This window comes from Erithacus rubecula (assembly GCF_903797595.1).
Source record: "Erithacus rubecula genome assembly, chromosome: 12".
Classification (NCBI taxonomy): domain Eukaryota; kingdom Metazoa; phylum Chordata; class Aves; order Passeriformes; family Muscicapidae; genus Erithacus; species Erithacus rubecula.
Genome location: NC_136664.1, coordinates 7053917 through 7071737, shown reverse-complemented (window position 1 = coordinate 7071737; position 17821 = coordinate 7053917). Strand labels below are relative to the sequence as shown.

At 43.6% G+C, this 17821-nt stretch overlaps 1 protein-coding gene across 6 annotated transcripts in view; it reads left to right on the top strand.

The window, feature by feature from the left end:
- Window positions 1-17821, top strand: part of PLEKHG4 (pleckstrin homology and RhoGEF domain containing G4) — an 85588-nt gene that overhangs the window by 34455 nt on the left and 33312 nt on the right. For all 6 annotated transcript variants that reach the window (XM_079315767.1, XM_079315766.1, XM_079315764.1 and 3 more), the window contains exons 7-10: window positions 3054-3140; window positions 4916-5032; window positions 7255-7353; window positions 8352-8500. In XM_079315767.1, the coding sequence (XP_079171893.1) occupies window positions 3054-3140; window positions 4916-5032; window positions 7255-7353; window positions 8352-8500 (452 nt within the window). The remainder of the gene's footprint in view (window positions 1-3053; window positions 3141-4915; window positions 5033-7254; window positions 7354-8351; window positions 8501-17821) is intronic.

The window sequence follows — 17821 nt, the reverse complement described above, 5'->3', positions numbered from 1 at the left end:
AAGATGTGTCAGATTTAGATAATCTTTCTCCCACTTCTCCATCTTTCCAGAATGAATGCATGATTGGAATTAAGTGCTAGCAGACAATTTTGGGTGCTTGCAGGTTAGTTTTCCCTATAGCACTGGAAGTCTGTCTATTGGTCTGTCCAGAATCACCTGGTAAACTGGTGGGGAGCTTGTTCTCTCTGCCTTCAGGGTAGGGTCAGTTATATTCTGCAATAATTTATTTTTTTTCCCTTCTTTTTAAAATATTGGGTGGCTGGAAAATCTTTCTGTCCCAGACAGCAGCCAGAGCAGAGGGAGTGGGACAGAATAAAAAGCTGCTGCAGAGTTATCTCAGGAAGAGGAACTCTGGCAGCTCTGTGCGGAGGTGAAGGGAAGTGCACAGTGTGTGCATGTTGCAGGAATAGATCAGGCTTGTTCCTGTGGGAAACTGTGTAATGATGCTTTGGAGCAAGGATTTTTGCAAGGATAAATGTTGTAATGTTTGGTTACAGGTTGTCACCAGTAAGCTCTGTGCTGGGGTGCTGGGGCAGCTCTTAAGGGAACTTTGCTACTCAGAAGTGTTAGGCTGAGTGAGCAGGAGGAGCATGGGCAGTGAAATGTGTGCCCTGCCTTCAGTGAGCAGGTATCTGTGGGATTTCCCTCTGCCTGAGTCTTAATAGAGTGAGATTGTTTTGAATTTGCCATATTGGTGTGAGGGCTTCATCTGTAATCAGCTGTGTTTGTGTGTTGCATTGGGAAGAGTCAGTTTAGCATTTGAAAGCAGAGAAGTTCTGTGCAAACTTTTCTGGTCAGGAGGTGTGTTTGCATTCTCACTTAGAGCAGAAGTACAGAGAACATTGGTTGGTCTCATGTTAAACACCAGGGAACCCCTGCTACTCCATTAGAGTGGTTGACTGAGGTACCTGGGGACTCTCCCCTCTGCACAAACATTCCTGGCAGCCTGTGCTTCTGAGTGTGCCAGTGTTGTTAAATCTGGCCATGGGTTTCCATTTGGGGCAGGAAGCCAGAAAACTGGAACTTCAGTCTGAGAAACATTGAAAAAGTATCTAATTCTCTTAATAATAATGAAAGGATCTATATTTACCCTGGTGCTTTCTGAGCTCCTCTTGATGTCCCTCTATGCTGTCTACATGGTACCTGTTTTGGGAGGTGAGGAGTTCACTTACATGTGTGGAACTCTTGATTCTTTGTTCCTGTGTATTTTGTATTGTTAAAGGTGGTAAGAGATTGTGCTTAAAGCTGCAGGAAAGCTTCCTTGAGTGGCATCCTGCTATTCCCAGCTCTGCTTGTCTTCTGAGATGCTCCTGATAAACTTTCAGTCTTTGGATTGCTCCATCAGTGCCGGATGAGACTGACTTCTCTTCAGCTGTTTAAATATAAAAATGTGGTAAAAAGTACTTGATTTCTTTGGAAATACAATTTCTTCTTGAGTTGGAAAACTTGGAAATTTTCCCTTGACTACTTTATTTGTGAATGGTTTTTCAGGAGTAGCAAACAAATGAGTGTTTTAGCTGTTGTGATAACCTCTTGTTACACTATCCCTACCTTTATCCCTAACTTAGATTGCTCATCTCTTGAGTGTTAGTGCAGAAGAGGGATTGTGGAAGAAAAAATTTGTTCAGTGCCATTATCAGTCTTGAATCTGTTTCCAGTCTTTATCCTTCAGTACTTTCTAGCAGATAAATTCAGAGCTGGTGATAACAGCTGTAGTATTTCCCTATCCTCTCTTCAGTATTTACCTTACACAGCCTAATTGTGCAATAAATCCTTTTTGGCCTTTTGATCAGTGTTCGAGTAACTGTGAAAGTGTTAATATTTCACTTCAGAGAAATTTGAGACAATTTGGAAATCTCTCATGGTTTTGGAAGGTGTTTCAGTTGGGATTTTTTTGCTGCCTATTTAAAAGGATCACTTTAGGACTGAATGAGAGAAAGGTCTTTTTCCTCTGTTCTGGAATCTCTGTTGCTGCTTTCTTGCAGAATCGGGGCTCCTTGTGTTGGCATTGTTTCTGAATTGCAGAACTGGGTCCAGTGTCACATTAGGTCATTCAGTCTCTGTTAGTCCACTTTTCTCTGTACTCTGGCTCTGCTGCTCCTGGAAGATATTTAACCCTACTCACTGCTGGAGCTGTTTATTTAAACAAGTTTCCTTTGTTGTTGTGGCCTGCTGTGTGGCAGGTTCCTTGCAGCTTTGAGCAACACCAGAAAGGACTTGTTGCTTGACAATTCCTGAGATCTTTGCAGAGGCAAAGACCCTGTAGGAGATACTGAAATGGGATGGCTCTTGTTTAATCCTGTAGCACAACAGCTTAAATGGCTCTTCTCCTTGCTTTCCTGGTCCAGGCATCACATATGTAGGGAGCCCTGTCTCCATGGTCTAGATCTTTCTGCCGTGTTTCCCTCTTTCTGCTGTTGCTCTCTCTGCCTGTTTCTCACTTCTCAGTAGAATGCTTCTATAATTGGAGACCTGCTCCTGAATCACTGAGTTTGAACTACAGCTGCCAAACATCCCTTGTATTCGGAATTTCGGTCAGTTTAACAGTAGAAACAGGATGCAAGTACTTGACTGTAAATTGGCAGTAAGTAGAGACAAGACGATGTTTTTGGCACTGGGTTGGGGGTGGAGGGGGGAAAGGCACTTCCTTTTGGTTAGGTGAAGTGACCAGGAAAGTTATCAGGAGAAAACTTGGATGCAAAACATGGGATTTTTTTGTTTTGGTTTTTTTTTTTTTCAGTTCTGTTTCATTTTTTTTTCCCCTGACTCACTTTCCTGTGCAGAAGGCAGAGCTTCTTTAGTACTGCCAACACCTGACCTTTTCCATTGCTTCCTTAAATATTGCAGGACTAGTTGATCTGAAGCAACTTGCCTTAAAGATATCACCTTGGTACTCTGTAGACTGGCTTTCCTTAATTTCTGGTGACTGCCTTCCAGGCTTTGTAGATGCCTTTGAAGGATAGATAGCAAACTAGTGTATGAACCTGATGTGGTACATTCTCCTTAGTATCCAAGGAAGATCAGTAATGGATTTGTGCTCTGTTCTGTTGTAGGACATGAATCCTCACTGTATTCATGGAGTGCTGCTTCTGGTTGAAAGAGATCTGACTTTTCGGATGGAGAAGCCACCAGCAGGACAGGTAATGAAACCATTTATCTGGGGTTTGCTGGGCCACTCTTGATATCCTTTATTTAACTCTCCAGACAGCAAATTCCCTGTCAGTGATGTATGTTTAATCTCACATGAAATTTCTATAGGTGTCCTCTGTGTTTTGTGGTCATGGTCTCTGTGTGTATGGTGTTTATTGGGTTGTAGTGTTTATGTGAGCTGAAGAAATCCCTGTCATGCTCTGTTTATTGCCACATCCATCAGTGACATTTGTGCCACAATTACATCAGTCTGCTGGGTCTCAGAACACAGGGGTTTGTTGGGAACATGGATAACTGTATGGAGGTGCCCTGCACAATTAACTAGAGATACTTTTCATGTTCTCTCGTTAACAAGGGGGAAATGCGTGGTCAGGAAGAGATCACATGATGCTAAATCCTGACCTCCACCTTTGAGGGTGCTTGTTGCTTTCCTGGATTTTGCATCTCTTGTGTTTCCTCTCCTCATACCTGCTGCTGCCAGTGGCTGAGAGACTTCTGCAAGAAGGGGAAGATGAGATAGGCACTTGTGTGAGGTTCCCTTTGTAGCTGAAATGTCTGGAAAGACCAAAAGGAGGGAAAGTTACCACAACATCACTGAACTCACCCACTGGAAGTAAAACTGTCTTGGTGTTCTATAGTTGTATAAGAAATATAGGCTCCCAGCCACTCTGTGGTGAGTGAACAGAGGATCAGACTTCACCTTAGTCCTCACTCTGTGCTCCAAGACTGTTGTAAGCTACAAGAATGGACTGAAATTCTGTGCCTGCTGAAACTCTGTAGGCTTCAGAGTAGGCCAGGAACTCCCTTGTGGTTCCTGTGGATGAAGATATTGTGACAGGCCTCAAGTTTTCTCTGTGTGTGGTGTGGTGCCCCAAAAGACCAGAAAATAACAAATGCTAATAGTTCATTTCCTTATTGCCCCCATGTGGAAGAATTTGGAGTCAGAATGGGGGCTGCAGGCATGCAGGGAGAGCTACAGAAGATAAATACATTGAACAAACACAAAGAGTGTAGGAGGGTGCAGAGAAAAGGCTAATAAACACACTGGCATGCAGGAGGAATTGGAAGCATTATCACAATTTTGTAAGGAGGCAGGAACTTCACAGTGTGTGTGTGGGGGAGTTAAATGCTGTACCTGAATTTGTGTCTGGGCTGACTTCCATGTACCTGCAGGAACACTTGTTGCTCTGGTGAGTGTAGAAATGCTCTGAGGTTCCACAGATTTGCAGAAGGCAAGTTACCTGTGTCAGGATCCAAGAAACTGTTGGAGCAAATAGCTGCTGTGAAGATTGGAGAGTTGAAGGCAGGGCAGAAGCTACTCTGTTAGACTCTTTCCAGGTGGTGAGGTGGAGAAGCTGGGGGCTGGATTTAACCTCCCAGATTCTCCAAACAGATGCAAATCACAGCACAACTGTGGGAACATGTGAGGGAGTTGCTCTGCTTACACCAGGAGGTGCTGGCTCTGGAGAAGGCTGGCTGCTGCCAGACTTCCATCACAGATGTTCTGCCTGGTAAAACAACATGTTGTGGCCTGCATTCTTTCAGGGTTCACCCACTGAGCTGTTCAACAAGCTGCTCTAAGATTGAAATTATTTTTCCTCTTCATATTGTAGTGATACTGCATCTACACACTGCATGCTGTGCTTCTGTGCAAGATAGATAAAGAAATGATGGATTCTGCCTTTTGTTAACCCTCCCCTCCTCCTCCAATACTCATACCCTAATACATGTGTGCTTTTTTCTTTTCCTTTCTATTTCTGTGCAGTTTGAACTTCTCACCTCCATGAAATCCCTCCATAAGCACATAGACAGCTCACAGCTGCCTCTAGAGCTGGATGGGACCTTCCCATACTGCCACCAGGACTGGCTGAACTTCCGCAGGGTGAGTAGGATGGTTTGTGTGCTTTGGTGTCTGAGAGAAGCAGTGGCATGGTAACAGATGGGAACAAGAGGAACCTGTCAACAGCTGAACCTACAAGCATTAAAAGACAATGTTCCTGTAAAGCTGTGAATGCAAATGAATCTCTGGTATCAAAAAAATGCTAATACTGTCTTCATATTGATAGGTACACACTGTGGTCTCTTGGCATGACCGCAGGAACTACAATTTCAGTTTTTTACTAATCTGCTTGCACTGCAGTAATTCTTTCTATTTCTTGCCTTCAAGATATGGTCAAATCTGAAATGCAATCCTGTTTTGTTGTGATATACAGTGGTTCTTGAGTTAGACAGGAGGACAGACATCTGAAACTAATCTCAGGAGAAGGTGTTAATATCATGTTGCCATTGGACTAACAATGAAGAACTTGAGTGCAATAAGGAGTTAAATCTTTCTGGGTTTGGAGCAAGCTCCCCAGATCAAGCTGTTATCTCCTTGGTAATATTTGCAGTTCTTGCATGAGTGACACTTGGAAGTTCAGGATAATCAGTTCAGAATTCTTCTCTTAGGAATATCTTTTACTTGCAAGCAGCAGGGTATGTACAGACTGCCAGAAACCTGCAGAGGTGGCATCCATGGTACCAATACCCAGCTCTGTGTGCACTTGTGCTGTGGAGGGAGTCTGAGGGCTGTCAACCACGTGCTTGCTGAATCTTTAAAAGCTCTATTGAGTTATTTGGCACACCAAGACTAGACAGGTTTAAATCTCTGTAAATCTGCACACAGGCTGGCTGTCTTCACATTGAGTTTGCTCACCCTGGTGGTTGACAGAATTGTCACCTCAGCTTCCAAAGGATCCAGTGGTCTTTTGGCTATGACCTTGCTACTCAGAGTGCTGTGTGGCACAGTGCAACAACTGAAGCAGATTAAGATGTCACTGATAACACCACTGGTGCTGGTGGCAGGCTTCAGATGATAGGCTTGGCATGTGCCAAATGTTAACTTACTTTTTCCAACTTACTTTGGAAGCCTTTTTTTTTATAACTTTCATCTAAAGTACTGGTATGAACCTGTGCTGATGCAGCAGGAGTACAGAGGCCTCATCTTGGTGCCTAGGATTGACTTTGAGAAGTTGAAATTTATTTGACAGTAATGAAGGAGAGAAACTTTGCAAGAAGTTATGGATTAGTTTAATGGACAGAGTTGAGAATACTTGGGAGCTGAGGTGCTCTGTGTGTGCAGAAGGGTAATTCTTGAAGGAAGGACCATAATATTAGACAACTTCTTGTCTTAGCATGTAAAACATTACCAAAGGCAGTTAGTATGGGAATAATTCTGTGTGGAATGCCTGTTTATACTGTGTCTGATAATGACCCGTGTGCTCAGCTTCTTTAGCTCTGCAGCTATGTGGCAAATAGCATTTATTTCCTGTCTCAGTGATCTCACCTGCATCCTGCCTGCTAATCTCTCACTGCTGGCTGTGTTCCAGAACTCCAGGGAGGAAGGAGTTCAAATTAGTAAAGATTCAAACAGCTGCTTTTTTGTTTTGTTTTAAATACGGTTATTTTGGAATAACTGTTTCTCCCTTAAGTGTCTAGAGGGTGGCATCTATCAGTATTCAGGCTTTATATCACTAACTTTTCTAAAAAATAGTGCCTCATGTACCCTTGTGAAGCATTTGGACTTTGTTTTTCTCCCTGCTTCCCCCCACCCTGAAGAATGGAAGGATTTCAAGTTTGTCCATAGGTTAAGGTGTTTAATTCTGGAAGCTTTCCAGTTTCCTAATTTTTAATTTATACTACTTTTGACATGAAGAGAAATGATTTAAAGTAGAAAAATTCCAAGTACTTGTTTTATGTTTTGTTTCTCTGAAATTCATGCAGTATGATTCATCTTTATGGAAAATTACAAGAAATGCTAATGGAAGAATGTGAGACATAAGTGGATTGTTTTTTGTTTTTTTTCTGTAAAGCATGACCCATCCAAGCCATGAGCATGCAGGTTTTTAAGGTCTGCATAGAGGCCTTGGTCTAGTATGATGCATCTGAACCTCCTGATGGGACTCTCTTTGCTGATACAGTCTCACTGAATGATATATTGAACCCTTGGATTAATATGTTTGATCCTCTCTTGATTTTTGTACTCCTAAGCTTCTGCAAGCTCAGAAGACTTTTTCCTGCTAGCTGTGAGATAATAATCTCTGCCTTCATTCTTTGTTCTTGTAGAAGCTAGAATACTTATTACAACGATGCCATGGTGTTTGTGCCTTCCTTCAGGGAGCTATTAATAAAGTGGAATCTGCAAAATTACCAGAAAAGGCTGAGGTAAGCGTGTCCCTCAGATCAGAGATGGACCTGAGACTGAAGAGAGCATGAGGCTGGAGAGCTGCAGAAAAGATGTAGCTTTGAATTTTCAAGCTGTAGTAGCAGGGTATTCACAATACTAGTAGAAGCTAATCCAAATAAAGTGATAGAAGCTTCAGTGGGTCTGGAAGCTGATTGTCTGATTCCTCAGTATCACCAAGGAGATCCTTGCAGCTGGACTTTTTGATGGGTGCTTGCTCCAGCATTGGGGTGCATTCTCAGCAGCTCCAGATCTCTGTAGGTGGTACAAACTTTGGTGTGGTAGGTACACAGCAGCTGCCTTGGGCTGTGCCACATCAGGTCAGCTTGAGGCCTGGAATAGAATTAGGTGACAGCTTAGTTCTGTGCTGTGGTTCCAGCTTTGCTGCCTCCAGTACACAAGTTTGGAAGTGGGCAAGAAGGGGAAGGGACAAAGACCAAGCCTATGTGGTCACAAATTTTCTGTTTCTCCTCTTGAGAAGCTGCTGTACCCCTGACATGGTAGGGAATTGCTACCAGCTCTGCACTGAGGGTCCCAGTAGTAAATGATGGATGATATGAAAGTGGCCTTCCTGCACACATCTGTGTATCCACAAACCCTTCATGTGGATCTTGTCCCAAGGCTTAGAGCCATGCAGATGCAGGCTCTCAGAACAGTAGGAGCTAGGTGTGAGGGGCAAGTGAGGCTGGAAAGTTTATTTCTTCAATGCCCAGCAAATGAATGGAACAACAGTGATGGGAATTGGGTCACAATTTTAGCCTGGTGGGGAAGGTGTCAGGATTATAGGGAGCACAATTTATTGTTTTAGATTTACCAGGCTGAAGGGAAACAGTGGTGGGAACTGACCTCCCCTTTTCCTAGAGTGGGCCCAGTTGAGATGTGGTTTGGGTGTGTTTTGGTTTAGGTGCTGGTTTTTGCCTGTTCCCTCATTACCTGTAGGTTGCAGTAACTGTTCACCTCACTCTTGTGATCCCTCCAGGATGCAGCTGTGCTGCTGAAGAATTCAAGGCAGTTGATGAACAGTGTTCTTGGAGATACAAGTTTGGTCAAGGTACAGCAGGAGGGTGGAGCGCTCCTGGCCAGACTGGGGAAGGAGGAGTCTTGTGTCACCCTTACCCAAGACTACAGGTGAGCCCCCAGAGTGGGAGGAGATGGAGATGAGCAAAAAGCAGGTGCTGGGAGTCTCCCTGAGGTGCCCCATCATTGGTGCAGGCTGGAGAACAGCTTTGTGTAGCAAGGAATTATGTTGAAAACAGCGAAGGTGAAAAATGTAATGAATTTTATTCTCATCTTGATTGCTTCTTCCCCAGTCAAAAAACTAGTCCAGGTAGATTTACTTACATGGTTCAACTTCCTTTTTCAAGCCAAATCAGGCTTATCTTCTGTAGTGGAGAGAGAACTGGATATTTTGGGTACCTCCAAAATGCAAGCCCTAATTGATACGAGTGATGAATATTTAGTTGCAGGCCATTATCTCTGTGTGATTTCCTAAGGCACTCCTTATGCAAGGGGATTTCCAAGGACCTTAGCTGGGAGGAATGCTTGCTGGCTGCAGCAGGCTCTGATCTGTTCTCACATTGGTACAGTTTGCACAAACAAATACTCACTGCCCATTTGGGGGTTGGTATGAGAATCGGAGACTGAGAGAGCCCAGCTGTTTGACATCCCCAGGGCGTTGCACAACTTGTGTTTGTGCTGTTAAAACACCTGAAGCCTATCAGCATGAGAAGGCCTCTGTGCTATGTGCTGTGCAAACAACAAGGTGGAAAGGCAGCCTTTGCACCAGGAGCTTCCAGCCCAGGGTGAGATAAGCGCTGGCATGTGGGTGCAGATGAGGGCGCAGGGGGTGCCATGGTGGTGTGGAATAACTCTGTGCATCCACAGCCTTGCTCTGGTTCTACTCTGTGTTGCCATCACAAGCTGGGAGGTTTGAAGGGAGGCAATGAAGAGAAGATAACAAAGTCATTATGGAGTATCTCAACAAACACTGTGTAAAAAACATTTCTCTTTTAAAATTCAGCAAGTGGATGACAGTGCAAGTTACTACCTGTCACTGGAAGAAGAGGATTGACACTGGTGCAGAGAGAGGAGCATGAGGGCAGGCTGTGTAACTGTTTCTGTTCCCTGCTTGCTGTGACACTTGTCAGGAGCTCTGGCAGACTATGTAGACACAGTTCTCTTGCTGAACTAGTGAAGTAATCTTGATGCAATTTTGGATTGAATTGCCACAGTATAATCTTTTCATTCTCACATGACATGAGAAGCACAATAATGCGGGTTTTTGTTCTTTGTTTTGTTTAGGTTTTTTTTTATTATTATTTATTTTGTTTTAAGTAACACAGCAACTTTATAGTCCTTGGAGAATGGGGAGAATGTGCCTGAGTTTTATGTTTTGTTTTGGTTTTATGCTAAGCCTGTGTTTTTGTGCAGGGAAATGATCAACTTTGAAACCTGCTCTGACAGAGCCCCTAAGGATAATTTACTGCTTTGATTACTTTAGCAAGGGCAGAGATGGGGGATACACACAGAATTCTTTGATTATATGGTGCTTGAGTGCATGCTGGAGCTGCGTAGCATCTTTACTGCTTAATTCAGGTTATATTCATTGCCTACTAGTGTGAAAGGAGGTTGTATTCCATGGCTCAAATATATGTGGCTCTCTCCAGCTTAAGGAGTGTAAATGAATATAGCAGGAGAAAGTTATTTATTTCTAGGCTATGGAATAGTTGCAGAAACTAAAATCCATGCAGTATTTTAATTTTCATCTAACTTGGGGTAGAGGACTCTAGAAGTCCACTCTTCTTTCTTCCAGGATCCCTTCAAATGAGGAAGAAAGATCTTTGCAGTTACTCCTCTCCTATCTGATGTGCAGATATTAAAGGTTCTAAACTCTGCCAATACTGTAAAGATTATGATTTTCAAAGACTTCTTTAATAGATACAGTCAAAGCAGGGTAGAGACAAAATATTGCAGTTGGCCAACTAAGCTAGCATGGAGTGGCTGTTGATGTATGTAGGTCCAATATTTGATTTCTACATGGTGATGTGTGAAAAGGGAACAGGACTGTCTTTGTGTGTGCATTCAGCAGGGCTTGTGGTACTGCTGCTCTAAACTTTGAATTATAAAATCTTGATCAATGCTTAACAGCCTAGTTCCACACCCATTCTCCCAATACTTGAAATAAATTATTTGCAAAAGCAAGTCAAACAGCTTTGCCCTTCTAAGCCACCTTTTGGCTCTTTTGTCTATCACGTGTCCCATTGTTGGGATGTTGTCCCACGTTTTCTATTGTCTCGTGTGGTGCAAAAGGCTGATAGAACAGTCATGACTGCCAGGACTTCTTAGTCATAAGTTGAGGCCAGTTGTGAACAGGTGACAGTTTGAATGTGCAAAAATTACATATAAATAGAGAAGACAATTTAAAGAGGTTTTTTTTTACTTTTGGCTCCCTTTAATTAAAATATGCCAATGACAAGTGAACAACTAAAGGTAAAATTGAATTTGGGGTTTTTTTTTAAAGAATAAAGATGACAAACCTATCTGCACCTTCACCTTGGGATTAACCAAGCAAGGGATTGACTTGCTTTTTTTTCAGGCAATACATTTTTCTAGCTGTCACAGATGTCTTCCTTGCTATTTTATGGTTTCATGTGGAAAAAGAATATCAGGAGCTGGTAAGAATTGAGATGGATGAATCCTTCTGAAAATGCCTGACCGCAGGTTGGAGATAATAAGTTAAAACAGGCAAGGAAGCAGGCATGTGCTCAGTGTAGGCAGATGTTATCTGCCAAATACCTTTTAAGAGCACATGTCAAACAAGAATTGCTTTAGTCTTTCTTTAGTAATTAAACTCTTCTTGTGGGATTGGTTGTGGAACCTTCTCTGCTCGCTCTGCCCTCCTGGAGAGCAGAGATGCCCTTTGGAGTGTTTTGTGGCACAGAGCAATAGGATCTCATTTCTGCTCAGGTCTGACCTGGGATTTGTGAGGCTTTGCTAAGCCAGTGCCACAGGTTCTTTCCTGCAGAAGTGGAACTCATTCCATCAAAGATGTGGGCATGCAGGAGGGATATGTAGTGCTCCATCTGTTTGTTTCTCTAACAGATGATTTACGAGCTTCCAGGAGTCTCTCCTGGATGGTCTCACTAAGATGCTGTAGCACCACAGCAGTGGTTTTGACCAGTAACTGCTCACATTGTGAGCTGACCAGGAGTCTTCATACTCCTTTCTCCACCAAGTACCACGGTAAAAGGTAACCTTGCCCATCCAGCTGCTTATCCACAAAAGGAAAGAGACTTTTCCAAGTAGTCTGTCTGGAACTCTGCCTTTTCCCTACTTAGGAGGGAGGAGCTCAGTCACCAGAATACACATCCTGCAGGCAGCTCATTGCCTTTGCTTAGAGGCTGTGGTGTGCTCAGCTGGTGCCTCTGAGATCTCCCACCTCCAGCCAGACCAGGCTGAATTTGGCCTGGACTTGGTGTGGGTGTGGCATTGATGAGCCACTATCTTTGTGGCGCCTCTTTAAGTGCTGTAATGATAGGATTGGCCACCCAGAGGTGCCGGGGGACTGCTGGAGGTGGCATTGCCACTTGCTCACTCTTGGTGGATTTAAAGCCAGCACATTTGCCTTCACACTGTCCACTGTGCTGAAGGCTCAGTGCTTCTCCAGGTCTGTTGGCTGAACCCTTTTGAGGTTTTGCTGTCCCAGTCTTTCTGGGGATTGAAATGCAGAGCTGTGAGCCCAGCAGAAGTTCCTCTTGGTAAGTGTGGCCAAATGGCACAGACACCTCCATCACTTCAATGCTGTTAATGCTTCTTTTTGCACTTTCAAACAGGATTTTTTTTTAATAACCACAGTCTGTTTAATAAGGTGCATAGAGTTGGTTAGTAGGTGTAGCTTTGGATTCTGACTATCTGGATCAGCTAACCTGTAGCTTGCAGGCAACTCACTGAGCCAGCTGTGAAAGGTGGACTAATGTGTTGCTGCTTCTGTAGTGGATGTCAAAACATGGGATGGAAATGTCAGAGAAGCTGCCAGAAGCCAGGCAGCAGCAGTGGGAGCTCTTGCTGAAGTGAGGCTGTGATGTGGGAATGGGCAGCAGAGTCAGGATCCTTTTAACCTGGTCTTTAACCAGTTGTTTTTCACTGTTGTTCTCATCATTGCTACTCTTCCAACATAGCCGAGAACTGGAAACATGTGCCTTGACAAGTGCCTAGTGAATGCCTTTTGTCCTGCACATGTGTTATGAGTCACAAGTAGAGTAAAGAAGGTATAACCATTTTATATGATATATAGATGGTTTATACTAGTTTAACCAGAATGCACCTGCCTGGCTCTGCCACAAACCTGTGTCCTCACTGTGGCATGGGGGTGGGATTGTGTCCTGCTCTGCATGGTGATGGGCAAGATAGTCTCAAGGCTAGAGGTGGTAGCTAAAAGGAGAAAAACCTCAGTGAAGGAATTACCATGTTGAGTGCTTGGCTGTGTGCAGCATGGAACTAGAAAAAACTTAATCTCTTCCCCCAAGTTCCTCATCTGAGAAGAATCTGTGCTTGAAAGCTGTGAATAAGCAGCTTATAAATAGATGGAGGAGTGAATTCTCCTTTGTTTGCAGAAGGCAGTGTAGTTAGTCTCTGTATTTTGAGGGTGGAGTGGCTGGAACCAAGAGCTGGTTTTGTGAGCTGGCTATTTTTAGTGTGGCTTGGTGATCTAGTTGGAAGCCCTGGGTGGGGACCTGAGCTGAGCAGAGGTAATGGACAGTACAGAGCAGACTTCCAGCAGAAGCTGCTGGGTTCCTGGTGCTGGACCTGGCTCAATTACAGTGACAAAATGGTAGATCTTACAGCTAAAAGCCTCCATAGTTCATGTTCTGGCTTCCACACATGCTACTGAGGTAGTCTTGGATCTGCTTGAAGCTGTGGCCAATTAACAATGCAGTGGGCTGTAGCTGTGTGGTGGTGTGGTGCTGCAGACCTCATGTTTGTGGATCTTCAGAAAGGCTCTTGCTACTCCTGGGACGTTACAAGGCCTGCATGTGCCATTCTGCAAAGTGGTGTATGAGCTCCCTGTGGTGGAAGTAAACCTGGATAATGTACAGGCTCTCTTCCCCCTGCCAAGGGACTGCACAGCACCATCTGAAGCTTGAGTAGAGTCAGAGAGACAAGCTGATCATCCAAAATGTGGAACAAGTTGGGAGCTAGGTTAGGGAGGAGATAGGTGTCTGGTGTGTAAGTTCCAGTTTGGGCAGACCAAGATGGCTGGATTTCTTGGTTTGTAAGGCACTGTGTGTGTGCTGTCAAACCAACAGCTGCTGCCAAAGGCTGGTGGTCGCAGCCAGGCAACTTGCACTGGGCAATCCTTCCTGGGGGCAATCCCCTTCCTGCTTTAGAGGTGTGTGTGCTGTGGCTCTGTGTGTTTGTACATGCTTCAGAAGATGGTGATGCTTGTGTCCCACTCACTGATGGCAGTGGAACTCGTGCCTGCTCATCTTCTTGTCTCTCTGGGAGCTTTGGGAGCCTCTCGTGCTACTGCTTGCCACAGTGCACCCTCCTAACGTGATCTGTGAGAGGCACCTTTCATTGCAGGGTGCTTTCCATGTTCCTCCTGAACCTAATCCTAAAATCTGCTTTGGGACAAGATGTATGCTTATACCTTTGAAGTCAGATGAAAAAGTGTGCTCAAATTCTGGCCTCAAAGGCTGTGCGAGACGCCTCTGCGCTGTTGCTGGTGACACAGAAGGTGCTGAGAGCACTAAGCCTTTGGCCGAGCATTGGTGGCTGTGCTCTTCCCTGGCCTTATTTGTTTGTGTCAGGTGGAGGGAGGAGCACAGGGTTGACATTTCTACCCAAACACACACTGTGCTACTTGGTATTCATTTTGGTTACAGTCTAACCTGTTCCCTCTGTTTGCGTGGTGGTTTTAGCCTGGTAAAAAGCACTTACGCTCGCATTAAACAAATCTCGTTGTCCCGCTCATAAAGGAGAGGGGAGCTGGGGCTGTTGTCATTCTGAGTGCATGAAGTGCTGTGAGACGTCAATTGTGGCATTTGCAGAGAGCTGAAAGATTGCAGAATTCTGTCTAGGTAAGTTTTCACTGTCCTCTTGAGCTTTTTATGAGATGGTTTCCCTCAGCTCCCTTTCTGTTTTTTATTATCTGCAGTCTTATGTCCTAAATCTTTTTGGATTTGGTGAGAATTTACCCAGAAGACTCCAGTTTTGCTTGTTTTTGTTTGCAATGCTTGTCATGCCAACAGGGCATTAGGTAATTAATGACACACTGTGTTTTATCTGTTTAAAAATATTATGGAAAAAATTGCAAAAAGTTTCCAGTATAGGATGTTAGCTGAACTGCCTGACATTCCTGCTTCAGCCCAGGATATCCCACAAACACAATTTTTTATATAACTGTATTGGGATAGATACTTATGTTGGTGGGCTGGTTAATAGTACAGTTCCTGCTATTATATGGATCATAGCCCTGGAAGTGGGCAAAAGGATGTATCAGTGGAAGAGGGATGTGGCTTTAAATGGCAGTGTGTTTGAGCAGGGTGTTCAAGATGCCCAGTGGTCCCAGATTCAGGAACACAGCTCTTAAACTGGTGCATTTGACCAGGATATAAAGTATAAACATGAACAGGTAATACCTGTACATTAAACAAGGATTGGAGGTAGAAATTGTTTACAGCTGGGAGAAAACCACATCTTGAGGCTCGGTGTTCCCAGAATAGTGTTTCCAAATCCTATCAAAGACTCCTCTGCAGAGGGAACTTTCCCCATAAGCAGGCTACTTGTTGGTTTGGGATTTCTTAGAATGTTTTTTTTTCCAGTCAGTTTTATGGGTCTTACTGGGATTTAAAATCAACCAGAGTCTGAACAGTTTTATTGTAACTGAATGCATGCCAGACAGGAGAATGAAACAAAGGTCATGTCTTGGGACTGTGCTTGGACCCTTGTTTAATTGTGTGCATTGATCCCTTGGCTTTTGAAGGGATTTCTGAGTGTATTTCTGCTAAAAACATTTAAACAGGCTGTGCTCTAGAAGAGATTCTGTTGGCAGTTGTGGTCTCCAGTGCATTGTATTAATTGGATGGTTTGCTCCCAGGTCAGGTAACCTAGTGAGGAGGGATTCAGCCAGGTCTGTGGTCTCAGCTAGATCCACTGGTCTCATCTCAGTGGGAACAGGCATCCCACAGGCAACCAACCACAGATTTGGTGTATGACCTCTGTGCCTTTGTAAGGACACTTCAGGTTTCTAAAAAATGTGCCTGGTTCCTCAGCTACTTTTATCAAGGAATTGAAACCACCATGGCTATTTGTGTGGTGCAGAGAATAATTAGCTTGTTTAGTCGTATCTACTTTAGCTTCACCACGGGTAGTTTGGATTTTAACCTCAGCTGCATGTGAAGTTCTCAGCTCAAAGGGCAGGACTGTGCATTTGAGGTTGACCTCCTTTTATGGGATCATTCTAAATACAGCATTTATGTAGGTTGTTACCAAAATGCAGTCATGACCAAGAATGACATTTCTCATCCTGCAAAATGTCCCTCAGGCACACAGGACTGTCTCTGCAGACCTGGAAGCACTTTTTCCAGAAGCATTGCTCAGGATGTTTTAAGTGATTTGTAACCAAGGTATCAGCACTCATCATCTGGATGATGTCTGTGGACTAATCCATCCTTTAAACCTCCTAATTTCTAGATCCTATTAATTTTCTGCTAAAACCTGTGGGGACATCCACAAGGGAAGTTCAGCACTATGAGTGGAAGACTAGATGAGGCTAATGTTGTAACATCTGGCTGTGTTTCTTCTAAATTTCAGAACAAATCAGATTAAGTGTATCTGATTTTCTCAGGACAAATTAGCTGCCCTATACTTGCCCAAAGCCCATCAAATACATCACCAAAATTTTGTATTTCCTTCCATCTATGAATTTTTGCCATTTTAAAATTGACCAAGGCTGGTCAGAGGATGCACTCTTTGATTCCAGCCCTTTTGTTAGATCTGCTGTTCTTGCTGTTTGTCAAAGCAGTTCTTGCAGGGGCTGACAGGAAGGTGCAGAGTAGTGATGGTTCTGCTGCACCCTTCCCTGTGCCCTCTGTTTTTATCTCACAGACATTGGCAGGCATGGCTCAGGCAGCACCTGCTTCTGTGACTGCTGGATGCTTCTTCTGTGGCCATCTATTTTTTGAAAACAAAACAGGTATTTTGCCTTGAAAACTAAAGTGTAACTCTCCAAGGCTGGCTTTTTTTTGAAGAATGAATTCAGACAGAAATGGTCTTTCTAAATTATAGGTTTAAAATTACCATACCATTATACAACAGCTTGGCACTTCTCCAGAAAACTGAAGACGTTTGGAACCTTTTCCACTGAAATAATAATTGCCCAATGAAAACAGGATTTGGGGAAACATAAACTGACATCAAGCTACTCCTTTTTGCTATAAATTATGTTGACTCTGCACTATTGCAAAATTGCTTTTGATGATTTGACCATGGAAGAATGTAGTGAAAGACTCTTATTACCACACTCCCATGTGCAGGGAAATTGCAATGCATCCACACAAATCTGAGCTGAGATGAGACTTTCCACTGACTTCAAACAACTCTGCCTTTTGTGCTCAAGAGTTTCACAGGCCACTATTAAAATACCTTTAGAGTCCTTAACAACCAGGTGTTTCCTTTGTGTACCAGGATGGAAGTCACTTTTTTCTTCAACCAAATTTTCAATATTTGGTTTGTTTACTCCAAGCTGCCATGAAGGTACTGAAGGACAGGAATTAAAAACTTCTGAGTCTGAAGCTGGAAAAGAAATAGATATTTGTATGAAGTATAATTTTCCCTGTAAAATTCCCCTTTTCAGGATGTTGTGAAGTTTACTAGTGTACTGGAAATCATTTAGGAAGTTTTTAAGATCTAGATCAACAAATGGGTATGTGTGTGTAAATAGATAAACAGATGTACAGAGGTTTGGGAGAACAGGCTTAATGCCCAGTGGATCCTCTCTGTGAGCACTGAAGTGCCCAAGTGAATTGAAAAAACAAACTTTCCCATGGACTTGTGAGCAATTTCTTTCTTTGGCTCAGTTTGCCTACTTACTTTATGCTACAGCATGGAAAGGCTTATATTTTCCTCTATGTAAAAGAGTATAAGATGGATGTTAGTCAGAGAGCCTGTCCAGCTGGTAAAAGTGAACTGTCAGGGGCTGACAACATATGAATGGAGTTACCTTGGAGATGCAACAGAAGACCAACAACTAGACTTTGAGGTTTTAATGAATGCCTGCCAAGTGAGGCAGAACGTGTGAAAACAGTTTGGCTGGTCCTAGAAACAAAGACCTGGGGTGCTGGAGCAACTCACAGAGGAGCAGGAATGGTGTGAGGCCACACCTGAAGTTGTTAGGGGACTGAGCCCAGAGGAGCAGTTCAGAAACATTTTTACTGTGCGTGTTGTTTG